This window comes from Nyctereutes procyonoides, unplaced genomic scaffold (genome assembly GCF_905146905.1).
Source record: "Nyctereutes procyonoides isolate TBG_1078 unplaced genomic scaffold, NYPRO_anot_genome, whole genome shotgun sequence".
In the NCBI taxonomy this organism is placed as follows: Eukaryota; Metazoa; Chordata; class Mammalia; order Carnivora; family Canidae; genus Nyctereutes; species Nyctereutes procyonoides.
This window is the reverse complement of record NW_026575121.1, coordinates 7,764,199-7,791,201: the sequence shown is the minus strand read 5'-3', so window position 1 is coordinate 7,791,201 and position 27,003 is coordinate 7,764,199. Positions and strand designations below refer to the sequence as shown.

Genomic DNA, 27,003 nt, shown 5'->3' with positions numbered 1-27,003 from the left:
TTATCAATTTAGGTAATAAGAATAATATATACTGGGATGCCTGGGTGGCTCAGTGGTTGAGCATCTGCCTTTGGCCCAGGGCGTGACCCTTGAGTCCCAGGATCCAGTCCCACATTGGGCTCCCTGCATGGAGCCTGCTTCTCCCTCTGCCTGTGTCTCTGCCTCTGTGTGTGTGTGTGTTTCTCATGAATAAATAAATAAAATATTTTTTAAAAAAAGAATAATATATACTCGTAAGGTTATTTTGAGAATTAAATGAATTTGTATTTGGACAGAGTGGGGAAGAGGACCTGGCATGCAGTAAGCCTTCTGCACATGGTAGCTCATCATCCTTTCCACTGTCTTACCTTCTCTCTCTGAATTGCCTTCATCTTTTGGATTTGGGCTTCTTCTGCTTCCTTCTTGATTCTCACAGATTCTTCTCTTTTTAGCTAAATTGTATTGAAATTACAGGGGACAAAAAAAAACAGTTACTATTTTTCAGTCTGAACCTCTGGAACACAAAATTATGATGAAAGGCAAATTACAGTATTGTTTGTGCTATACCTCACCATGATTATAGGTTGGTGCTTCCAGCTACTTAGATCATAGAGAATGGTCAGACTGCATCTCCTACCCATGAAATTAATCTCTTGTGTTTCTTCCTTGGTCTCTCTGTCTTCCCACCTCCCATCCGGGTTGGGGAGGAGAAAGAGAAGATAACATTTCCTTACTATAAAACTCATAAATTCATTGTTTTGTTTTTTTTAAAAAAAAGTCACTGACACCTTAAATCTTTTTGTACTACCTTCATGACTGATATTGGGTAAATAGACTCATGTTCTTGGAACAAAACATTTAAAACATGGTAGAGAGTTGAGCTATAAAAAAATAATAATAATAAATCCCTTCATCAAGGGTCCTGCTGACTGATACACGGCATGGATAAGAATTCTAGATTTTTGTCTCTTCGCTTCTCACTTCTTTCTTTGATTTTGAGAGTTTCCTTTTGCAATCAGTTTAAAGGTTTTATGCTTTTGGTAAAGTTACTGTATTATTCCGTGGCTATTGAAAGTGCTGGTACTCAAATTCCTTGCCAAAATTAAAAGAGATGGATTCTGACCTTTCGCTGGTATTTAGATTGCATCAGTTGGAGTTGTTGTTTCTGCCTGACTTCAGCCTCTGATTGGCTTCCACCTACAGAAAAAAAAGTCACAAAGGTGAAACATGAATATTAAGCTGAAATGTCAGCCATCAAAGACTAATTAATACATGATAAGTCTACACTGTGAATTTCTTTAACATTTTCCTATCTCTGGAAATAAGGATACAACCAGTTTTCTTACTAAGACATTAGAGAATGGTAATTTCTTAAAAGAGAAACAAAGCTGGACAGAACATGGTGCCATTTCCTGAAAGAAAAGGACAATCCTACTAAGTCATGTAGGTATTCAGGTTTTCACTTAGACTGAGATTACACCTAAAGGTCCATGCTAAATAATAAGAAATAGTGCCTGTCTTAGAAATTCTAGAACATCCCCCCTGCTTCAGTATAACCACTCCTTAACCTACTAAGGATGATGATTAGTGATGCTGTTTTTCTTCTTCTGACCCTACTGCCCCACATGCTAGTAGCAAAGTGCAGGAAATCCTCAGGGCTCTTGGCCTGACAAATATATAGTCTTTATAACCTAGTTTTTAAAACTACAATGGGAATATTTTAGTTAGCAATTGATTGTCAATCCATACTATTTATTATTCTTTCTTAGGTATTCAATTGAAAAATATGGATGTTAGATTATCTGCCTCTCTTAAACCTCAAATAATTTGGGGACAGAAATCCTTGCAGCTTGACAATCATCTAAGAATTGCTGTTTAGGGATTTCTCGGTGTTTATGCAAGCTGGGTTTGTGCATTATAAAGATCCCTTTGAAATAATTCTCCGGTGCTTTGGTCACTAAAAGTGTCAGTTCTCTGAAAGATTCATTCACACAGAAGCAGCATTAGAACAATTTGCATTCACTGTAGTTTTTGTAATTGAACTGATAAAAACACCATAGAGACATTTCTTCTGAGTCCCAAAAGATGTATAAGGCCTATTTTGTTTTAGCCCTTCAGTCTCTGTTGTGGGGGATTGGGAAATGGGAAAGAAACAGTGAGGACTATTGGAGCTTTTATCTAATGTTACAGCCACTGTCAGCATCTCCCAGGACTATTCCAATATTCTAAGGGGTAGAAGAATAGGGCAGGAAGTGAAAATTAATAGAAATAAATTAAGTCAGATTCCTAAGAATTTGAAGATTTTGTTCAAAACTTCTCTCAAGGTTTAACACAGTCTAAATTTTTCTCTTTACCCCCAGCCTCTTCCCATACTTATAACCTTGACCATTTTAGGTATATTATTAACAGAAAACTGCAATGAGACTCCTGCTCACATTGGCTAAGGCCCTGAGATACTAGGCACCAACTGCTCCAGATTCTAAAGTGAGGGGCCTGGCTCCCTCAGCAGGATCTGCAAAGGGGTAACTGAAAAACAGTTAGGGGAACCTTAACTAGCAACTGCCTTCAGCTCATAAAAGAGGCTGGATAGGTCACAGGAAAGACCTGTGACCAGAGGAAAGAGGTCTTTGTGAATTCCATTTTGTCTGTGTGTATATTTGGGGAAGAAGGGATATTATGTCAAAATAGGCAAGAGATCATGAAAATCACTTGGAGAACTCGATCTGCATCTCCAATGACTGAAGCATCTAGTATACCTATTCCTAGAGAAGTCAGGGATGCTGGCTGCTGTTAGATGGCTACCCAGGTCATCAAGAAGAGGTGGCTGCATGGCAAATGGTCTGTACTCCCAGAGTATGGGGGAAGAAAGGATACACAAGTGTTTCCTGTGCTCCCCATCTGGGATGCATGAAAGAGAATGGCAACGTAAAGCCATCTTACAGGGGCTTGCCCATGTGGGCCACCCTACAAAGATGGTCTACCGGCTTAAGAGCCAGCGGTGAAGCCACGTACGCCAGCAAGAAAGTATATGTTGTGTCTATGGGAGAAATCCAGGAGAGAGATGGATGGCAGGCAAGGGGGCTCTGAAGAACTCCAGGAGTGAGAATGCACAGCAGGGACTTTCAGAAACCAGGATCTGTGCAGTACAGATCCTACCTCTCTTATCTCTCCTCTCTTCTACCCAGGAGGGGTCAGAATTTGGGAACAGAGCAGTCAATAGAGAAAAATTCAGCCATGTCCCATTTCCTTTGCTAGCTTTCTACTCAGAGTAGGCCTGGCCTGGAGCAGAGAGAGAGCCTGAATCTCCATCAGTAACAGAGTTTTGACTAGTACCTAAGACTGAACACTAATGACTAAATGATACTATTTAACGCCTAGAATTAGCTGGACAACTTTTATTTGAGAAAGACCAAAAAGATCTAATTTCATTCAAAGAGCATGGGGAAAAACCAGTCCCACAGAGCCAGTGGGGGGGTGGGGGGCATTAGGAAGGACAAAGCTGTTCCTTGGTTCTGCCCCTCAAATGTGGCTTATTCAGCATAAAGGTGACACTTGAGGTTAACCGCTTTCCCCGAAATACAGTGGAATGATGGTGATAATACCATCACTTTCACCCATCAAATGATTTCCAGATTAGGTTATTTTATTTTCACCAGCCCTTTCAGTTCTCAGATGCTGCTGGAAGAGAAAAGAAAGGACGTGAATGATTCCCATTAGGTGGCATCCCTGTTGAATGATTCAAACGCCAGGCAAGGGCAGTCCGCACAATTCATCACGCTGGCGTGCACTCCAGAGGCCCAAAGGTCTCTCTGTCTGTAGAATGAAAACACAGGTGGTGTTCTCTTTATACCCACCACCAGGTCCCCAGCTCATTCTCATTCTTAGTTTTAGAATTGAATCTCCATTCATTTATTTTCCCATTAGCATTAATCCTGGCAGAATTAATATGCTCGTGCTAGCTTTTACTCCCATCCTGACTAGTGCTACAGACAAGGCATATGCAGCACCCCAGGTAAGCTTTCTTCAGAGTTCATCATCTAAGAGGATCTAAATTATTCAGCAATTAAGCCATCACTTTATTCCCACACAACTGTGGCATCATACATTTGCTTCTTGCAGAAAATCAGAAACAACAACATCCCTACACATGTAAGAGTTTCCATTTTATATGCATTCCATTCCAAGCAGCACAGTGACCCAAAAACCTGTAACCTGTGTCCAAAGACAGGTGTAGGCAAGGTGCTAAGAGGATCCCTGGGTGGCCCCATCCTCCTGATTCAGGCACCTGGTTTGCTGGCTTACCTAACCGCCTTGGCACCAGGTTAACAGGCTTCGCTCTATGTTGCTCCTTCCACTTCTCAAGATTCTTCAGCTCTTGCTCAGCAACTAAGCCAAGTGAGAAATGTCATCAATTATTAGAATGTAAAAAGGAAACAGGTCCCTTGAAAGGAACAAACGTCAGAGGGCGATTAACTGTATGCAAGCATCGGTGGACAGAATATCCAGGAAAGGAAGAAACCCCCACCCCCCAACCCCACCCTACCCTACCCCCCGCCCCGCCCCACCCCCTGGAGTCACCCTGCACCCACCCCTGAGCACTTTCTCTCCAAGAGTATGAACTGAAGGTTCAAATTTGATAAAAAAAAAAAAAAAACCTGAACTACTAAAATAAGGGAGTTTAGTATTTTTTCTCTCATTCTGTCATTTTTAAAATCCTATATCAAATTCATTTTTTTAATTCCCTATAGACGATGTGTGCAAAATGAGACTATCCATATGTCGATAAGAACTCTTCACACACAGTAAACATATCCCCAGAGAATTCTTTTTTTTTTTAAGACTTTATTTATTTATTCATGAGAGACAGAGAGAGAGAGAGACAGAGACACAGGCAGAGGGAGAAGCAGGCTCCATGCAGGGAGCCCAACGTGGGACTCGATCCGGGGTCTCCAGGATCAGGCCCTGGGCTGAAGGTGGTGCTATACCGCTGAGCCACCCAGGCTGCCCTCCCCAGAGAATTCTGATGCCCATAGTAACTGTACTTTAAATGTCCCCCAAGCTTACTGCAGCTGGGAGGAGTGAGGGCTTTTGGGTTCCTGGCGCTGGATACCACCAGGCCAAAGGCCTCCTCGTGCTGGAGCGTTGCTATTTCCCCAAATATGCACCCTGTGTGACAGCAGGGGGCTCCAGAGATCCTGATCCTGTCTTTCCCAAGGCACGTCGGAAATCTCCCCAGACCTGATTGTTTCAAAGGTCCCTATATGGTAGTTTTTAATTATCAGCGGAAAAAAGAAAAAAAACTGAAACATCCCAAAATTCCAGACCACACCAAGGCTTAAATTCCTGGAAAGTATTGAAATCAAAAGCTTGTAAAATGCCAGAACCTTTAGGATTCGGGTGGTCGCCCACCGGTAGCACCCACAATCGCTCTGCATAGTTGGGACTGTTGTATCCTGCAGGTGTTCTGATGCAGGTGTACCACCCAGGGTGCCACCTGTGTGGTGGAGACCAGAGTCTCTAATGTAGAGGCCTGTTGTGCCTGTATGTCCATTCTTAGCCACAGTATTACATTTCCTACCAAGATCTCATAAAGGAGAGCACAGAACATCAGGGCTAGCCCAGAGCTTGACTTGAACAAGCCTCATAACTTCTTTGTGAACTAGTTGAACTTTAGTTCTCCATCCACCTCTAAGGTATAATGCTTTAACTTTAAATGACAGCATTTATTTTACTGTACACCTTCAGGCAAAAATGTTACATACCCACTAGGTACAAGGAGCACAAAAATAAGTAAGGTGTCCCTGCCACAAGCCAAGAGATAGTAATGGTAATGCACACAAGCCAAGTACACAAATAAAAATAGCTGAGGGTAGACTCTGATACTTACACACGTATGGGAACACAGAGGCTAAAGAAGGATTCTATTAAGAAGGGATGGGACAGGACAGATCAAGAAAGGGGCAATTGGGCTCCTGGGTGGTGGCTCAGTCAGTTGGGCATCTGCCTTCAGCTCAGGTCATGATCCCAGGGTCTTGGGATCCAGTCCTGTGTCTGGCTCCCTGTTCAGCGGGGAGTCTGCTTCTCCTTCTCCCTCTTCCCTCCCTCCTGCATGTTCTCTCTCTCTCTCTCTCTCTCTCTCTCTCTCTCGCATTCACTCTTGCTCTCTCTCTCTCAAGTAAATAAAATCTTTTTTTTTTAAGATTTTATTTATTCATGAGACAGAGAAAGGGGCGGGGAGAGACACAGGCAGACAGAGAAGCAGGCTCCATGCAGGGAGCCCGTCATGGGACTCGATCCTGGGGCTCCAGGAGCATGCCCTGGGCTGAAGGCAGATGTTCAACCATTGAGCCACCCAGGGATCCCAATAAAATCTTTAAAAAAAAAAAAAAAGAAAGAAAGACAAATTATGTCATAATATATTTCATATATAATTCATCTGCCCCACAGGTGTTCATAGCTCTGTAAAAGTATCCGCGGCCAGCCCAATTCCCTGGGAACTAGATAGATTTACTGGCAATAGATGGTGAAATTGTTTGAGGCCAATGGAAATCTGAGATTTACAACCACATTACATGAGTTTCTGCTATTAACATAGAGCAACAAATTTAGAAGCATTAACAATAGAATAATTTCAGAAGGTATAATTAAAGCAGCTGAAGTTAAAAAAAGAAAAAAATTTGGTGTAAGATCTGGTGAGTCTATACAAACGAGAAAATAAAAATACTACAACTTAAGTAAACCGATCCTCCTCTATAAGAAGAGGAGGAGCGTTCTGAATGTTGAATGGATACAAATACGTACTCCTTTGTATCTGACTTCTTCGGTTTTCATTGGGTGCTATCATGGTATATGCGCCTGGGCTAGAATGAAGATGAGAAAAACTGATTACCATGAGGAACTACTCATGCATACAAACCTCCAGACAGTCTTTCTGCTCATATACTTATGCTCATCACCCACAAACAGGTATCATGTAAGAGAACCTTCTTCTTAAGACCCAGCTCTGTACTCTAGGAGCTTCCAATCTAGTTGCCAAGATAAAACAAACGCACAGGGCCAAACGTGAAAATATAAAGCAGTTGGTGAACGCTGACAAGTGACTACTTCCTTTTGGCTCTTGGTAAACTGTCTTTGTAGGGATCCGTTGTTCCTCCAGGCGGCACTCATGGGCAACTCCCTTGGAAAGGGCTCTAGATGGGCATTCTCTGCCGTGATGACCCACATTGGGGGTACAGAAAACACTTGTGCATTCTTGTTCCCACAAACTGGAAATACAGGCCATTTGCAATGCAGCCACCTTCTCTTCATGACACATCTGAGTAACCCTCTGACCACAGTCTTGTGCTTTGGGACTTTGGGACTTTGACTCTTCCAGGCCTGGGTCTACTAGGTCCCCCATCCTCCTGGGGACACAAGTAGAACATAATCAGAGAAGGATTTTAATTCATGGGATGGGGATCTGGGAAGACTTCATTTCAGCAAAAATACACAACACTGGGCAGCCCGGGTGGCTCAGCGGTTTAGCACCGCCTTCAGCCCAGGGCCTGACCCTGGAGACCTGGGATCAAGTCCCATATCAGGCTCCCTGCATGGAGCCTGCTTCTCCCTCTGCCTGTGTCTCTGCCTCTCTCTCTCTCCTCTCTCTCTCTCTGTATCTCTCATAAATAAATAAAATCTTAAAAAAAAAATACACACAACACTGAGATACCAGGAAGTTGTTAAAATATTGTGAGCTTTTGAGGACAGAAACTTGACTGATCTATACACACCCAGCCTCTGGCACAATGCCTGGCACAAAGTAGCTGCTTCATGCATGTGGGCTGAACTAAAATGAAATGATGCCACAGAGCTAGTCTGTATATGGGGGGTGGGGGGGATTGAGATGATGCACGTGGTCCCACAAGAGTACAAATACTTCATAGAGCAGAAATCTAGTGCAACAGACTGCAGCATATGTGTGGGGACAGTTTTAGAGGAAATACTATGGATAAACACAGCTTATAAATGTAGGGTTTAAAAAAAACCCCAGATACTCTTAGAATTCTTTCTCTTCAACACAGAATGTACAATTTCAAAGGACAAATTAGCAAAGATTGAACAGTAGAGGCCAAAGTGCTGATTAACAGAAGTCATTTCTTCCTTATCTCATTATTTTCCTAGCAGCAAGCTTCAGCCTGCTTCAAACTGGGCTTTAATTTTAGACTTGTAAATGGGAAGTGTACAACCACCTTTGCATGCAAATGGGGCTGCAAGATGCCCAATTACCTAATGTATATCAGCAGACGTTGCATGTGTAGCCTCACATGCCTACGACGCTATGAATATAAAATCAGGAGGCTGCTACTGGAAATTAATCCCTTGTCCATTGCATATTCTTTGTTCACCCTAAGAAAGATTTTTCAGTCCTCAATTGCCAGCACTTCATTGGAGCTTGGGAGCTGCAATTCTGTGGATAATAGCTGCACACTTGAATATGATGCAGTGGTGAGCCACTGTACAGAGCCTTAAAGATGAAACACAAGGCACTGGATTTAAGTACCAGCCGTGACATGACTGCACAATCCTCAATGTCCACTAACTTTAAGGTATAAAGCTTCTCACCCTACCAGGGATTTGACTCTATACAAACCAGTAGTTCTCAAACGTCAGTGTGTCTCAGAATCACCTGGAGGGCCTGTTAGAGTGCAGCGTTCCTAATTCAGGAGGTTTGGGGTGGGGGTTGAGAAGCTGCATTTTTTAACAATTCCCAGGTAATGTCTATGTTCTTGATCCAGGGACCACGTTGTGAGAATCATCGAGGTAGATAATTCAAGCTAGACAGATAACTCAACATTTACACTTAAGGGGATTTAGGGATTAAATCACTGATAAACACGTAGACATTAAATCATCTGCCAAAGGTCATGAGGTTAATTAAGCGGTGATGCTTAGACTCAAACCCAGGACTTCTGTCTTAGACCAGCTGGGCATCTGCAGCTAACTCTTCAGCTCAATACAGAAAGCATACAGTACGACTGTCATTTATCTCCAGCCTCTTGATAGGCTTCCAAAGGAATCTACTTAACTGAGCACCTATTTATGGACTTGTGCTAAGGGGCTATTGAAGAGTGAGGAAAATATGAAAAAACAGACACCAACCAGTTTAGTGGAGAGTAGACTTTAGTTTTGGAACAATTTACGGAACCGCAGGAGCACACCACAAGAATACCCAAACAAGTGTCAAAATAGGATGATAAGGAGAGATCCAAGGTGGGGGAGAGTTACAGAGACCCGGGTGGGGGGGGATCTTCAGAGAAGCTTAGCAAGCTCAAGTTTAAAAGGTAGGTTCTAAAACGGCAAAAGAAGTACTAGGACTTTACTAAGAGCAAACTCATGGAGAATTTTGCAAGTTCCTTGGGCCTCCCCTATGCAAATTTTGTGAAAGATTGGGAAAGAAAACAAAATCAATCTGTTTCTAAAAAGATCTTACTCTACAATTTTTTTTTCTTTTTTTCTTTTTTTTAACTCTACAATTTCTAATCTGGATAAGGTTAAATCTGATGACATCATACTAGAATCTTTTGTTTTAGGAACTGAGCTGTAGTCAATCTATTGCAATCCGTGTAGCCTACGAGTACCCAGACACAGTGCAGGACCATGAAAAGAGGGAAATAATTATCCAACCCTAAATTCAGAGCCTTTTAACTGAAAGCATTTGAACATAACCCCAGGGTCAAGGACAGAGGTCCCAGTAATAAATGTTTCATGTTAGAGAATTCCTTAGCAACCTTTTTAATAACATTTTCTTGCCTGAACATGCCAGATCTGAAACATAATATTCAGAAGAAAGAATGGCAAGTAATTGAGCTTCTATTCTTCTTACCTGCTACGGGGAAGAGGAGCCTAGGTCTAAGGATCTGCTTTTTATCTTTTATTTTTTTATCGTGTGGCAGAGTGTAACGCCTTGTTAGATACAAATATTCATCCCTTCTCTCCTCGCTTTTTCTTGACACGAATAACAAGTATAATTTATTCATGTTTTCAGCCAATTAGTTTCCACCCACAGCAAGGGCCTCTGCTGTTTTAACCTGCATGTCTTCCCTTTCAACATTCTGACTCTCAAAGATGCTGATCTAGACAAGCCAAACCTATCTATATTTAGCATTCTGGGCATTTCCTGATTAAGCAACATTCAAGCCACTGAAATAAATGTAGATCTTTGAAAATGAGTTTCCTTAATTACCTCATTGAAATTTAATGAAATATCACAATTTGTAAGATTATTTTCACTTTCGACAGCACACATCCGTGAGACATACTAGGGGAGATCATACAAAGAACAGCACAAGACAAAGAGGAAAATGTGTTCCTGCACCGTAAAAAAAAAAAGAAAAAAGAAAAAAAGAAAAGAAAAATAAAAAGAAAAAAGAAAGAAAGAAAAAACACACAAAAAAATATATTTAAGGAATGTTTTTCTTGTGAGGTCTCTCCTGAGCTACACAACTGCTTCTCTGGTGTTCATTCTTGCACAATTTTTATAATGTCTCATCAATAAGCACTCTATGAAAAAACGTTATGCTGAAGTTATGAAAAATACCTTAGCTGACTAAAAGTATTACATAAATATATCCCCTGGTGTGTACAAACTGCAGTAGATGTAATTTAAATTTCTAATTAGGAACAACACTGGTTTGACTGAAAAAGAAACGTAGTCAGGAGCAAAAATTCAGAAAGAGGTAGAAGATTAAGTAACAAACAGATCTTTCCAAGCAGAATAGTAGACATGTAGTCTACTATCCTGTAAGAAATTAGTTTGAAATTTTCATAGTTCAAGAAAATCCTAACCTTGTGTGAATTTGAAAAAAAAAAAGGATTTTTGGTTAATCAAAAGCACTGGATAGAGATTTATTTTTTAGCTATAGCTTTCCATATTGGTTTTTCTTTTATGGCCTTCTAAAGGGGCCTCTGAAGCTTACTCTTTTAGGCCAACATGAGTCAAAACTTTTGAGGTATTCAGGTTTCCAAAAGTTCTTTTATAAACAGACCATATTCCCAAGAAAAAACAAAAAAATGACAAGGACAGGCTGAGAGATTCATCCTTAACCACTCCACCTGTTACACCAACTCTGATCCAGCACTCCACAACTCCAGTGTAGAAGGGCTCATGAATTCTCTTTGGTCTCAGAACCTGCAGAACCCAAAACATTGTCTACACATTCAAGAGACTGATGTGAAGTGGGTCATTTCTTTAATTCACAGCTTCTGCTGGACAGTTGAATAGACACCCAGAGGGCTTGAACAGACAGACACCCAGGGAGGAAAAGATAAACAAGAGATCACAGATCATCAGCACCTTTCTTCATAGGATAACTTTACAGAAAGTCGAAAGAAGTATATACATGCACACATCCATTCATCCATCCATCCCAGCACCCCTACGTGTAGGCTCATGACTTAGTGAGGTGGGGTTAATTTATGCAAATTAGAAAAATGTGTCCCTTCTTTCAGGCGGAAGTAACCCTACACCAGGGCACATGGTTTGGTACGTATTTCAGCTCCAAATTATCACCTGAGCCAGGTAAGTTTGTGCAGTTTACCAACCTGCACAACCATACAGGGTAGACCGGAAAGATGTCACATTTTGTCCCTTAAAACACATATACACACATATACACACATAAATGATAAAAGCTATGAGAAAAGCAAGAGGGATTCACTTTAAAGATACAAAGAATATATATGAAACATATATCCCACTCATAGAGTGACTGGGTGAGGGGCACTGAGGAGGGCACTTGATGGGATGAGCACTGGATGTTATACAATATGTTGGCAAATTGAATTGAAATAAAATATAAAAAAGAAAAAATATTTCCTTCCTCAGTAAAAATAACTACAAGGAATTCCTATTTTCAGAACATAGAGATATCAGGTCTGGGAATTGATTTGAGCCTGCTTGCAAACTAACCTTAACCTAACAAGCTAACCTTAGCCTAACGGTAAGCCTGTTACTGTTCCATAGATGCTGGCAAAAACCATGAGACTCAAAAAAAAAAAAAAAAAAAAGCCATGAGACTCCTGGGTCAGAGACTAAGACTTTATTACTCATGCATTACAACACACTGCATGAGCATTAGCATATTTATGTCTGTTCTCTCTGGCGCCAAGTCTGATGGGGGCAACATGACAGACACTGCACACACAGTGTGTTGGCATGACAGGTGAGGGACACGGTTGAGGAAACTACCATTTTTACAGCAGATAGCAAGCAAGCCTGGTCTTGGTTGTAGGGAAAGCTAATCTCATCTTTCAAGGTTCCCAGCTACCTAATGAGAGGAATAGTCTAGAGGAAAGAATGGTCCGGTGTGCGGTCTTGGCACACCCAGCAAGACACCTAAGAGTGGAAGAGGCCCACGCAGGACTGTCTTTTCCAGCAAGAGAATATTCAGGATAAACATTCTCTTTAAGAATGGCTTAGTGATAAGGAAATGGGCATTTGCATTAAAGCCACTTATTTACCAAATGGTTGTACATTTTCTATTATTATTATTATTATTATTATTAGACTAAGATCTGATTATGTCTACATGTCTTTTTTTTATAGTATTTTTTTTATTTATTTACGATAGTCATACAGAGAGAGAGAGAGAGGCAGACACAGAGGCAGAGAAAGAAGCAGGCTCCATGCACCGGGAGCCTGACGTGGGATTCGATCCCGGGTCTCCAGGATCGCGCCCTGGGCCAAAGGCAGGCGCCAAACCGCTGCGCCACCCAGGGATCCCATGTCTACATGTCTTAAGCATTGCTCCTGAAGAGTATCAAGGAGAAAACCAGAAATGCAAGCCATGAGGGACTTACATCTAAATCTCTGCAGAGAACATTTTTTTTTAAGATTTTATTTATTTATTCATGTGGGACACAGAGAGAGAGGCAGAGACACAGGCAGAGAGAGAAGCTGGCTCCATGCAGGGAGTGCGATGTGGGACTTGATCCTGGGACTCCAGGATCATGCCCTGAGCTGAAGGTAGATGCTCAACTGCTGAGCCACCTAGGCGTCCCATACATAGAACATTTAAAAACAAATTTTGCCTTTTATTTCTTTTAGTGTTTTTTTTTTAAGATTTTATTTATATATTCATGAGAGAGAGAGGCAGAGAGACAGACAGAGGGAGAAGCAGGTTCCATGCAGGGAGCCTGATGTGGGACTTGATCCCAAGACTCCAGGATCATGTCCTGGGCCAAAGGCAGGCACTAAACCGCTGAGCCACCTAGGGATCCCCTGCCTTTTATTTCTGATTTTGGAAGAAACATATGCTTATAGGAGAAAATTCACAAAGATATATGTTTTAAATATGGAAAAGTCACTCATAATCCCACCCTTCAGAGATCACAAATACTTTTCTTGGAGTAAATTTCAGTCCAATCTATATTCTGCATCTATTATTACACAGTTGCAATCGTATCTTAAGTCAAATTGTATGTCTTACTTTCACTTATAAGTAGTTTTCCCAACTATTCACGTAACAAGCTTAATATTACATGGCTGATAATACTTCACAACATGGATATAGCATAATATAACCACTCAACTATTTCAGTTGTTTCAATTATTCTCTATTATAAACAATCCTGCAGGATGTACAAAGCATAAAAATAAAGCTTTGCACAGAATATTATCCAGAAGAGGATTCTAATAGTCCTCTAAAATCAATATTCAGAACAAGAATGTGGACTACATTTAAATTTTTTCTTCCTTTAGATATCCCATTTGCATTTCCAAAAATCCCAGGAAGTTTGATTGGGTGATTACTTTCTGCCCTCAGGCTTCACTCTCCCCAGTTCTCAAACTAGGAAGCTACTGGCCCTAACCAACCATTCCTTTTTACCTCCTCCTTCTAACGGCACCTTTATACTATTCAGGTTGACAACTGTACCGGGTTAAAAGATTAGAGTCCACAACCTTTTTTATAGCTATGTATGACCATCTTACCAAGTTTGGAAAATCGAAATATAAATGGAAGCCACTGAGAAGGATTTCCAGGAAAACTCCTTTAAATGGGGACAGACAGGAAAAGATTTTCGGTTGCTTTCCCCTTCCTGGAAGACTGAAGTGGTAGCTGGTGCTCAAGCAGCTATCTCGGTCAATGAGGCTACTTGACTATGAAAGACACACATCAGAAATAGCAAAGCACGGGCAGCCCAGGTGGCTCAGCAGTTTAGCTCCGCGTTTTAGCCCAGGGTATGAACCTGGAGACCCTGGATGGAGTCCCACATTGGGCTTCCTGCATGGGGCCTGCTTCTCCCTCTGCCTGTGTCTTTCTCTCTCTCTCTGTGTCTCTCATGAATAAACAAATAAAAACTTAAAAAAAAAAAAGAAAAAAGAAATAGCAGAGCAGAAAGACAAAAGCTATGCTGTGCCCTGTGACTATAAAACCACCTCAATTCTGTTACTTTCTAACTATAATTTTGAGCAAATTACTAAGTTTTTCTATTTTTTTCACCTGTAAAACAGGGCTAACAGCTATGTCTTTAGACCAATGCTAGAAAATAAATGTTCTATTATACTTGCTTGCTATTTGTACTACATCACCCCTAGACTAGCTGCCTTCACACTTATTTCATAGGTGAGAAACAAATAAACAAAGCCATCTATGCTTAAGACACCTATTTGGAGATATCTATTATATATATACATATATATATAATTGTAATGTAAGAATTATGTGTGTGTGTGTGTGTATATATGATACCTCTTTTATCATATGTAATAAAACCTAGCCCTGAATCACAGTACATCTCCTTTTTCATGCTGTGACTGAATTTCTTTGCTCCAACTTCTTCCACAACATATACAATTTAGCTTTTCTAATTGTCTTTTTACAATCTTGGTTCTGGCATTTGTCTCTAACATCTATATCCTAGTTCCTGATTCTTTCCTTTGATCTGTGTCTTAGGAGTAATAAGAACCACCGCATGAGACAAAGTGGTGTTGATAAAATTGCTCATTAAAGATTAGCAAATAGTCTTCTGTAAAAGATAGCATGTTTCTGAGCCCAGGTTTTTTCCCTAAATTATTTATTGAGCTATAATATACTTAGGACAAACTGTACAAATCTTAAACATACAGCTCCATGACAAACTTCCTTTGAATTTCTCCAGATTCCAAAAGAATAAAGGAAAAAAAGAAAGAAGCACAATAAACTTTAGAATATGATCTGAAATTACTTATTCCCCAATTTTTTGTCTTAAATTTTAAGCCTACAAGCAAAGTTAAAATATTGATAAAATGAAAACCTGTATACTATTTATCTATACTTACCAATTGTTCATGTTTGGCCACATTTCTTTCACTCTCATCTTTATTCTTTCTGAACTATATGAAAGTAAGCTACAGAGTCAGTAAGATAACCCCAAATACTTTAGCGTGTATCTCCTAAAAACAAAGACATTCTCCTAGTTACATGTTAAAAACTTTTGCACCCAAAGGAATTAATATTAATATAGCATTTACTCTATATTAAAATTTCTAAATTGTTCCAACTTTTAAAATATTCTTCTCTACCCCCACTGCATCCTGGATCCAATCACAGATTACAGATGCCTGTTGTTTGACATGTCTCTATAGACTTCTAGGATGCAGGACCATTTCCTTGACTTTTTCCTGCCTTTCATGACTAACATTTCTTTTTTTTTTTTTTTTTTTTAATTTTTATTTATTTACGATAGTCACACAGAGACAGAGCTAGAGAGAGAGGCAGAGACATAGGCAGAGGGAGAAGCAGGCTCCATGCACCGGGAGCCCGACGTGGGATTCGATCCCGGGTCTCCAGGATCGCGCCCTGGGCCAAAGGCAGGCGCCAAACCGCTGCGCCACCCAGGGATCCCCATGACTAACATTTCTGAAGAGTCCAGGTGTGATGGTTAATTGTATATGTCAACTTGACATGGCAACAGGATACCCCTGTATCTGGCTAAACACTATTTCTGCGTATGTCTGTGAGGGTGTTTCTGAAACAGATAAGCATTTGAATCCATGGTCTGAGTGAAAGCAGGCAGCCTTTACTATTGTGGGTGGGCATCACCAAAACCCACTGAGGGCCTCAACAGAACAAGGAAGGCAGAGGAAGGTTGAAATCAGTCTTGACCTGATTAGCTGAGCTGAGACATGGATCTTCTGCTCTTGATGCTCCTGGTTCTCAGGCCTTCACACTTAGAGGGGAATGTACACCATGGGCTCTATTGCTTTTAGGACTTCAAACTACACACTAGCTTTCCTGAGTCTTCAGCTTGCAGATGACAGATCATGGGATTTCTCAGCCCTCATAATTATGTGAGCCAATAGTTTATACCCTTATAACAAATTTCTTTATAAATATATATATGAAATAATAATCTCTTCACATATAAATATATATAACATATAAGCATATTGTATATTTATATAATTATAAAATATTATATATTTTATTGTATATTGTATAATATTGTATTATTATAATACATTATATACAATATATACAATATTATAATATTGTATACTATTGTAGATATTATATATTTATTATAATTATACTCTATTTTATATATGCAAATTATATTTTGCATTTTATAATTTGCATATTTTATATATAATAAAATTTATATATTTATATATAAAAATTCATTTATACATTTTATATATATATGTATATATATTATATAAAATCTATTAGTTCTGTTTGTCTGGAGAACCCTGACCAATATACCAGGTAAACTGTCTTAAAGAATTTATAGAACACTTCACACTCTGGATTTGAGAAAATGATGATTTCCTCATAATTAGATGTTCAAGTCAGACATTTTGGGGAAGAGTACTACATAAAAGATAATATCCAAGATTCCAGTGTGAGAACAAGGGTTGTTTCCTTGCACAACTAAATAATAACCCAATGTGAAAACAGTATCTGCCTAGAGGATAGCAAGCAATCCCACTTTAAAATAAAGATTAGAAAGAGAACATATCTTCTCCTGCCTGCTGCCTTCCATTAGCAATAGAAATCAAAAGGCATAATGGCTCTAAGACTTTCTACTCGGCATAAAGAGTCAAAGAGCATAACCTACACTTCAAAAATAAAGATGTCTTCCTATCAAACTAGTTAAAGTGTTTATCTTTAAGGATTAGAACTGCAGGGGCCAAAAAAAAAAAAAAAAGAATTGCAGGGGACTTTTACTTTCTATCTTATTTTTGTAATGTTTGAACTTTTATAACAAGCAGATATGACTTTACTTTTAAAATCAGGGGACGATATTCCAAAGATTTTTTTAGTGAGGAAATATTTAAAACAAAGACTTCAAGCAGAGGCTCAGATTTTCCTACAAGGTTAGGTAGCACAGGATTTCCACTCTCTCTGGTGCCATAGCAAAACAAACACGGGGCCATACGAGCCCTTGAGTTTTAATGATGATAAATGTCTTTCATTTTTCTATAGGACTTTAATGGATTCCCTTTTAAGTGTTCATATTTGGGGGGGGGGAATTCAAACATTACAGAACAAAAGAAGATCATCATTAGCTGATTCTCTGATATAGAACAGACCTTTCAAATGCAGTCTTCTTCCCTTTGATGATTTTTTTCCTGTTAAGCTTTTGTTTCAGATTAAAATAGATTCTGAATAGATGCAATTAACCTTAACAATATGTATAACCTTACAGCACTCTACTGACTTTGAATTAAATAACCTTACTATGTAATTGAACTAAGTTTCTTTTTTCTCATTTCTGCTCTGCTTCTACTGAATATTATAGGTATTATGTGTTTTCATGCTTTCATCATCCTGTTGATTGATTGTTTCACTGTATCAGCTGTCAAAGGCTTTCTGAGAAAAGCCCACTCATTTTTGATATTGTATTTGAGCAAAAATGATTGCTCCCTAAGACTTGGCAGACTGCAAATGCATTCATACTGAGGAGTGAAATCTGGTGCAGGAAAGTTAGAAATTCGTCTAAACAGAACCATAATTTCTACCCTCCTGTATAAACAGGAAGATAAATTGGATCTAAGCAAACCAAAATGGCTTTTCTTTCCATCCACTCCAGCAATCTCTTCTGCCATGCACAGAACTACATTTTTCACAGTACACAGGTAACCCACTAATGGGTCATGAAACCAATTTAATGGGTTTATTTTTAATGAATGAGACTAGAAAGCCTCAGAGTGCATCACATACAGTAAGGGTGAGAGCTAAATTCTTTTTTCAGTTATATATAAACTCATATATGCCCACACACATCCTTGATCATGAATGTCAAATGACATTCATGCTTGCTTACTCTAGTCTATGGTCAGAAATCTGAAAGATCACCAGGAAGCAGATGTTGTTTAGGTTGTTCATAAACAAGGGTGGTGAAAGAACTGTTCTAAAGCAAGCCCACCAAACTGTCATTTTAGAAAAGCAGCAGAGACCAGAGAATCCCCACAGAAACTGCATTCATGTAAACCATTTCTCCATCCAGAGAATTTTAAAGCTGTAAATGTCACATTACTGTTTCTATAGTGTCACTCCCTTTAGTCTATAGAATTCTTATTTTCTTGATGTGAAAATATGACGATTGATGGGAATTTAGCTAGCTGTACTACCCCTTCCTCCTCCAGCTGCATAGCATGGTCAGGATCTAGACTTTGGTAGAACCAGCAGCACTCAAACCTGAGTCTATCACTAAAAAAAAAAAAAACAAAAACAAAAACAAAAAAAAAAAAACATGAGACCTTGGGAAATCACTTAATCCCTCAAGACTCCGTTCTTCAACTGTGGAGTGGCAAAGAATTTATGATGATGAGAAAAAGGAATTCTATGACACGTAGTTCAAGGTCTAGCACTTGGTTAAGAGTCCCAAGACATAAGAGTTCAAGCTATTGATTGTTATTTTAGTTTTATTCTCTTGGGGTACCCAGTTTGACTATTCATAAGGCATTTACTTTAAGCCACTACAGTATTGGAATGCTTTGCCACATTTTTCATTTCAAAAATAAGTCAAATAGAGTTCTACTGATCAGTTTGCTAGAATATAGTAATCACCTAACAAGGCACCTAACAAGCTCATTGAGCCATATAATTATCATTAAGAGTTAAACACTATCTGTTGTTTTACAAACTTTCTGAATGCTTATGAGCCTCATCTGAAGATTGAGTTATAGCCCTCTAATGAACAGCCATCTATAGTGAGCCGTCAAGAAGATTACTCATCAAAATCAATCACAGATTTTCTCTTTCCATGTAGTATTATTTCAGAGCACTAAAAGGAACTTCGTCATTATTCAGCTCTCCATCCCCAGGGAGGAGTAATAGCCTGATGCTTTCATGCCATTTAACATCTATAGGCAAAAGCTTATTTTCTCACACTCATATGAGGATTCAGAAGAGAAATCTGGGGCATTGAAGTGAAGAGGAAATAGTGAAAGCAGTTCTTACAGGGTCTCATAAGTTTGTAAAAACATGTACTTAATTTAAGACTATTTTATGTGGCTAGTTTGGATTGAAACGAGGTAAGTCAAGAATGACATAAGAAGTTTTTGATGATCTGTCTTGAACATAAGACATTATATTTCAGGATTCAGAACATATTCAACAATTATTAGATAGTGATGTTCATAAAAACTGAACATCATAACAATAATTAGTTTATCATACATTCCACTTTATATCCCACCTTCTAGTTATAAAATGTTTCATACTAATGTAGTACAGTGCTCTTTAAAGGGAAAAGAGAGAAAAATCAGGAATTGGCCATTAATAAGGAGTCTTGCCAAGCTATCCTTTATTCACCCTTCACTATCCCTTGAAACTTTGAGGATGAAGGGAAAGAAAACTATCAGTTACCAGAATTCTTTCTTTCCCTGGAGCACAGCAAACTAGGGGAAGTTTTGAAGTTTGAGTAAGGAAATAAGGAAACCAGGGCCCCAAAGAGAGGAAGTAAGAAAAAGGAGTGGATTTCCCCAGTACAATTATATAGCACTTCAACAGACATAGTGTCTAAGCTGTTGTAATTGGGAGTATGGTTTATCTAAGAGGCTGTGTCAGTTTGGGTCCTCCAAAAAGAAGACATCATGACAGGATTAGACATGGAAGAGGTTTACTGGGAAGAAGGCTTAGGAAGGATAAAAGGGGAATGAGCAGGGGTAGGCCGTGAAACCCTCAAGAACATGAGCAGATCTGAAACCTATGAAAGCAGAGACAGGAGGGGGGATTGAGTTGGGAAAAGTCTCAGACTGACGTACAGTTCTGAGAAAATCTTGGATAGTTCAGTTGAGGAGTCTTCTGGCAAAAGCTGCCCAACTGCCCAATAGAGGAGTCCCACCTGGGCCAGGAACAGGCTGACACTAGTACTTTGGAATGTTCAGACACTGGCTGGAAGAACACAGAATAAGGTGCTCTCAGAACAAAGGGTAATGGACAAAGGGGTTGCAGCTGGGCCCTCAGTGGACTATGCTTCCCACAATAAGTTCTTTTGAAGATCTGAATAGCACGTTTCCCTGACTGCCACAGAGGCTGTATAAACTCCTGGGGTATAACAAACTATAAAAACTTACTTGGTCCCTGGTTCCTGACACAGAGCTCCAAAAAATCCTTGGGATTCCAAGTGATAAGAGTGTTGTTAATTGTATGTTAATGAGGTGACCCCAGAATGCTTCAGGATGGGAGCTATTTGCCAGAAAATCTAACCACATGATTAGAGGGTTAGAACTTTCAGGTCTGCCCCTTGAACACCTCTGGGGAGGGGAGAGGAGCTAGAGATTGAGTTCAATGATCAACTCAGTGGCCAATGATGGAATCAATTATGCCTGCGTAATGGAGCTGGAATAAATATTCTTGAATGAAGATTGAGGACCTTCCAGATTGGTGAGCACATCAAAGTGCCGAGAAGGTAGTCCACCGAGACAGGGTATAGAATTCTGTGCAACACTCCACCTCCATATCTTGACCTATGCATCTTTTCTATTTGGCTGGTCCTGAGCTGTACCCTTTATAATAAAACTATGATCGTTAAGTACAGCAATTTCCATGATTTCTGTGAGTCGTTCTAGTGAATTATCAAACTGGGGGAAGAGGCATCATGGAAACTCCCACATTTGTAGTCAGGCAGAAGTATGGGATAGTTTGGGGACCCCATTTGTGGCTGGTGTCTGAAACAGGGGCAGTCTTGTGGCATCGGGCCCTAACCTGGGGGGTCCATGCAAACTTTCGGTAGTGTTAGAACTGAATGAAAGTTGGTTGGCGTTGGAATAATGCCAGAAAAAACCCACACAGCTCCTAACTATCCTGTAGATTGCAGCTCAACACTTGGGAACACTTCTGCTCCCAAGACTGCCTCAGACCTTGGCTTATGAAGTCATTCCTGTAATTATCTAATAACTGTTCGCCCCAACAATTAGACTATAAGCTATATAAGGGGCTTATCTTCTACTGAGTAGTTATTTTCTCCTAAAATTTTAATTAAATATCCAGAGCTAGAGATCCTGTTATTCTAGGGTTGTTATGAGGCCTGAGTTAATATACATAACGCATTTTGACATACTAAGCATTACCTGTGTTTGCTATTATTATTGCTCTTATGCCTCTTCAGTTCTTAGTATAAAGTAGGCCGCAAATATTAATTTATATACAAATTCAGCTCACCTGATGCAAACTGTACAGCAAAATTCCGATTATAGGTACATTTTCAGAATATCTTTTTATTTCCTTGAAATGGCATCAAGCTAAAGGACCACTTTCAAGTATGATTATAGGCTAGTATTTCAATGAAGTGAACGCTGTGTTGCTATCACAGACAAGAACCTATTGCCCAAAATTGGGTAAAGTCAGGTGAAAACCCCCCTCCAGAAAAACCCATGCTTTAATCTTGTATTTATCTAGATGTTACATAAGTGAGTGTGAGATATTTGCAAAAGAGCAAAATATTGAAAGGGAAAGTGAAGGTAAAGTGTTACTTTGGATTTGAAGTAAGCTTTGGATAAGCTTTTTTTCTCTTTCAATCTGTGTAGATGGCTTATGATATTTAAGGACAAGAGAAAAACACCAACTAAAAATAATTGGGAAAGCTGAAACGAATTAGCACTTATAGTTACTTAAATCCAAATATAATCAAGAACACAGCCTTGCCTTAGAGTCTATTAGAGGTTCTCAGAAGTCATTTAAAATTTTAAAACATTCCTTTAAATATCTATTTATACGTAAGAAGGTGTTTTAAATCAGTGTATTTTTACAAGTACAAACACTCCACTTCAGGGTGACAGCATACTTGATCAATAAACATTTGCTAAATGAATTCAAGGCTATCAGGACCCAATACTTACTGGATATTTCCTTTCTGCCAGGCATGATGTTTTATGCATACACACACACACACAAAAAAAAATAAAGAGCCTCTCAGAGATTCGTTTTATTTCATTTTAAGTAACGAGGAAACGGAGGCATAAAGTATTAAGCACCATGTTGATGTTCAGAGAGCAAGTCATGGCAGAATCAGAAGGTGGGCCCAAGTGTGGCCTCAAAGCCCATGCTCCTATGCCTACACTCGTGCTTCCCCAAGGAATTAATGGAAGGATGCATACAATACAAGGTTAAATCTCAATCCTTTCTCATATAAATAAGCTCATATTGAGGGTGAACAAATGAAGCTTCTTAAGCACTTTATCCTTCCTTTTTATTTCCCAGAAAATACTGTAATTCCTCTCCAAAAATTAAAAACTGAGTAAATTAAACCCCCTTCTTAGTAGCTTTTAATGTGTGTATGTGAATTTTACTAAGATGTTATTTACCAGGCAACCATTTTCCTTGGTTTTCCAGTTGCCCTAAAGGAGACAAGTGGGAATAAACAATAGATAGAAGTTAGTGATGGAGATGTAGGAATTCAGAGTGGTCCAAACAGGATCTTAGATTTGAAACACCTAAAAGGGAATGTCCCCTGTAATGCTCTACTTATTGCAACTGATTCACAGTTTTAAAAATAAATACATAGGGGTAAACTGGGTGGCTCAGTCGGTGAATCCTCCAACTCTTGGTTTCAGCTCAGGTCAGGATCTCAGGGTTCTGGAATCAAGCCCCACGTGGGGGTCCTTGCTCCATGTGGAGTCTGCTTGAGACATTCCCTCTCCAGCCCTTTTCACCCTCCACCCCTTGCCCCCGTGTCTTAAATAAATAAATAAATCTTTAATAAATGAATGAATCAGTTCTGGGAAAGCTGCTGAACTCTCCTACGTACTCTCTAATGGTAAAAAATCACAAAATAGGGGCAGCCCAGATGGCTCAGCAGTTTGGCGCAGCCTTAACACAGGGTGTGATCCTGGAGGCCCAGGATCGAGTCCCATACCGGGCTCCCTGCATGGAGCCTGCTTCTCCCTCTGCCTGTTTCTCTGCCTCTCTCTCTCTCTCTCTCTCTCTCTCTCTCTCTCTCTCTCTCTCTCTGTCTCTCATGAATAAATAAAATCTTTAAAAAAAAAAATCACAAAATAGTATGCAGTGAGGTCTTCAGGTATTGAGACCAGGACAATTAATTAGAAAACATCCCCTTTCTGAACAATTTGGACTGGCAAGATTCTGAGATAACTTAAAATCAAATAAAAACAGATTCAACCACTAGTATTTAGGAATTGATGTGAGCTTGCATCTAAATGATTATATCTAAGTAGCCACTCTTTAATAAACAGACACATAAAAGGTACTCATAATCAACATGAGACTGTATGCCCATGACCTCTACTACATTAAATGCTACAGCTGAGCTATAGATGACTTGAATTAATGAATGTCTATTGTAGCAAGACATCTCCCATTCTGCCAAGGAGAGAAATGAAGTAATCTCTAACTGAAATCACCCAGGTTACCCACTCCATCTAAGGGTAACCCCAAGCCAAATAATATTAAAAGCCCGAATAATATTAAAAATATTTATGAATTCTTTCAAAATTAAGGGATGAAAGAAAATCTACTGTTTATTGGCCATAAGGTCATACGCTATTCCTTAGCAACCGGCATGTCTTTCATGTGACTAGAAGTTGATGGAAAAGGGGGAACTGAAAATGAAACCACTTGCAACAACTCCAATTCACAGAGGCAGCTCTTCAAAGGCACCGTGTACACCATACTATTGTGTTAAAGAAGCTTCTTCCAAGGAGAGGAAAGAGAGGATCACTGACAAGGCCTAAGAAAATGTTTCCAAGGTACCAAATGTAGACCCTGAACCAAAGACCAAGATAAAAATTACCTATAACAGTTCTTGTGTAGAACACCTACCCACCAACGCCAGGTCTGGAAATCCTGCAGCGGCTCTGGACCTCACCAAGTCCTACTTCCTCTGGTCCTAAGAGGTGGTTTATCCGGGAACTTTGTTGAGATGTAAGCTTGCTCCCAGACACAGCATATGAATCTCCTACACCCTAACACATTCCCTCTCGGCTCCTACCCTGGCAGCGGACATGAAGATATCATTTAGGGCACTGATCTTCTAAAACAGGAAGGAAAACATTTTTTTTTTCATACCAGTTAAGAGTGTGAATTCTGGAAATACCTGGAAAGCTAGTAAGCAGCTCAGGCCCTTTCTACACAGGTCTTTTCAATCCTGTAGCTAGTCATAAGAATCAGAAAAACCATGTTCTTGAAAGGAACAGGAGCTCAGATTTGTAGTAAAGAACCGCAGACTGGGCCCACTCAATTTACAAAGTAATAATTCCTGACTGCTTTTGCCTAGGCAAATAAGCCTGCATGCTCCCAATCAATGAAATAAAATAAAAAACTAAAATAAAAGAACATAAAACAAAAAAATAAAATAATAAAATAAAATAAAATAATAAATAATAATTAATGACAATAAATAAAATAAAACAAAATCATAAAATAAAATAATAAAATAAAAATTATAAAATAAAATTATAGAATTATAAAATAAAATAATAAAACAAAATCATAAAATTATAAAATTATAAGATAAAATAATAAATAAAATAATAAATAAAATAAATAATAAATAGTAATAAATAAATAAATAAAACAAAATCATAAACTAAAATCATAAAGTAAAACAAATAATGAAATAAAATAAATAAAATAAAATGTAAAATAATAAAATAAAATAAAATTATAAAATCATAAAATAATAAAATAAAATAATAAAATAAAAATAAAATTATAAATTATAAATCATAAAATAAAATAAATTTATAAAATAAAAATATAAAATAGAATTATAAAATTATAAAATAAAATCATAAAACCAAAAATAAAATAAAACAAAATTATAAAATAAAATTATAAAATGAAATAAAATTATAAAATAGAATCATAAAATAAAAATAAAATAATAAAAAACTAAATAATAAAATAAAATCATTTTTAAAATTTATAAAATCATAAAATAAAATCATAAATAAAACCATAAAATAGTAAAATAAAATATAAAATAAATAATAAATAAAATAAAATAAATAGAATAAATAAAATAAAATAAATAAAATAAAATTAAATAAATACATAATAAAATAAAATAATAAAAATAAAATTAAAATAAATAAAATTAAATAAAATAAAAAATAAAATAAATAAAATTAAATAAAATTAAATAAAATCAAATAAAATTAAAAATAAAAATGAAAAAAATAAAATATAACCAAAAACCTGCGACTGGGCCCCGGCGGTCTCCAGCTCCCAGCGGCCGAGAGGCGCCTGCGCGCGGGCTCCAGTACTTACGGGCGGCGGGCGGCGGGCCCGGGGCTGTCCTCCGCGGGGCTCCGGGGCGCCCCCTCCACGCCGGGGCGGGGACCCTGCGGCGGGCCGGGCTCCGGGCGCGGCCCCCGGGCGTGGGTGCGGGTGAACATGGCTCAGGTCGGCGGTCCCGGGCGGCCACGGCGGGAGGCACGCGGGCGGGGACGCCTGGGGAGTCTCGAGGGCGATCCCCGAGGGTTTTAACAGCTCGAGTTTCGATTTCCCGCGGCCCGCGCCGCGCAGCTGGCCCGCCCCCGCCCCCGCCCCCCCCCGGCCTCCCCCGGCCTCCCCGGCCTCCCCCGGCGGCGCCCTCTGCCCTTAGGGCGGGCGCGGGCTGGGGCCGCGCGGCCTGGGGGGCTGCGGAGGGCGGGGGGGCTCCCGGCCTCACCCACCGCCACCTGGGAGCGTGGGAGGGACACCTGTCCTCCGCCGCCCACGCCTTGGCGGCGAGCAGCACCGGGGGACCAGAACCCCGAAAGATGCTTTCGGGGCGGCTTAACAGGCAACCCTGATTTGGGGTTACTGCTGGATATTTGAGACCGTGAGCAGTGTGTATGAACCCTCGGACGCCAGAGCTGGGATGAATAAATAAATAAAACCATCTTTTTTTTTTTTTTTTTTTTGAGATTTTTATTTACTCATTCACGAGAGCCAGGCAGAGAGAGAAGCAGGCTCCTTGCAGGGACTCGATCCCGGGACTCCAGATCACGCCCCGGGTTGAAGGCAGACGCTCCACCGCGGAGCCACCCAGGCGTCCCAATAAAATTGCCTCTGAACAAAAGTTTCTTTTTTTTTTCTTAAAGATCTTATTTTATTTACTCATGAGAGATACAGAGTGAGAGAGAGGGGGGCAGAGACACAGGCAGAGGGAGAAGCAGGCTCCATGCGGGGAGCCCAACGTAGGACTCGATCCCGGGTCTCCAGGATCACGCCCCGGGCTGCAGGCGGCGCTAAACTGCTGAGCCACCGGAGCTGCCCCAAACGTTTCCCTTTTATCGGTAATGACTGCTGTTTGGCTGTTGCGCAAATACTTTCAAGGTAAAGGAAATGCAAAGTGAATTCAAACCCCTCCCCCCCCCAAAAAAAGCCCAACAGTGAAGCAAGCTCTTATTTCACCTGCACCTTGGTGGCATTAGCGTTTGTTTACATGTCTCCTACCATGCAGGTTGTGGGAGGCAAGAGACAGTCTCATTTTTTGTACAGCCGGCATTATGACTGTCGTGATCACCCCCAAGACATCAGGATCACCAGAGAGCTTTTTAAGGGACGCCTGGAGGGCTCAGGGGTTGAGCCTGCCTTAGGCCCAGGTGGT

General features: G+C 39.7%; 1 protein-coding gene across 4 annotated transcripts in view; it reads right to left on the bottom strand.

Annotated features, from left to right (window-relative positions):
- Positions 1 to 25,925, bottom strand: part of EPSTI1 (epithelial stromal interaction 1) — a 92,787-nt gene extending 66,862 nt beyond the window's left edge. The window contains exons 1-5 of one of the 4 annotated variants that reach the window (XM_055336168.1): positions 25,677 to 25,925; positions 6,781 to 6,839; positions 4,282 to 4,365; positions 1,103 to 1,176; positions 348 to 431 (exon numbers count right to left, since the gene is read on the bottom strand). In XM_055336168.1, the coding sequence (XP_055192143.1) occupies positions 348 to 431; positions 1,103 to 1,176; positions 4,282 to 4,365; positions 6,781 to 6,839; positions 25,677 to 25,804 (429 nt within the window). In that variant the 5' untranslated portion in view covers positions 25,805 to 25,925. Of the gene's footprint in view, positions 1 to 347; positions 432 to 1,102; positions 1,177 to 4,281; positions 4,366 to 6,780; positions 6,840 to 24,198; positions 24,281 to 25,676 lie in introns of those variants that run through there. The other 3 variants (XM_055336167.1, XM_055336169.1, XM_055336170.1) reach the window with 3 other exon arrangements.
- Positions 25,926 to 27,003: the final 1,078 nt, after the last annotated feature.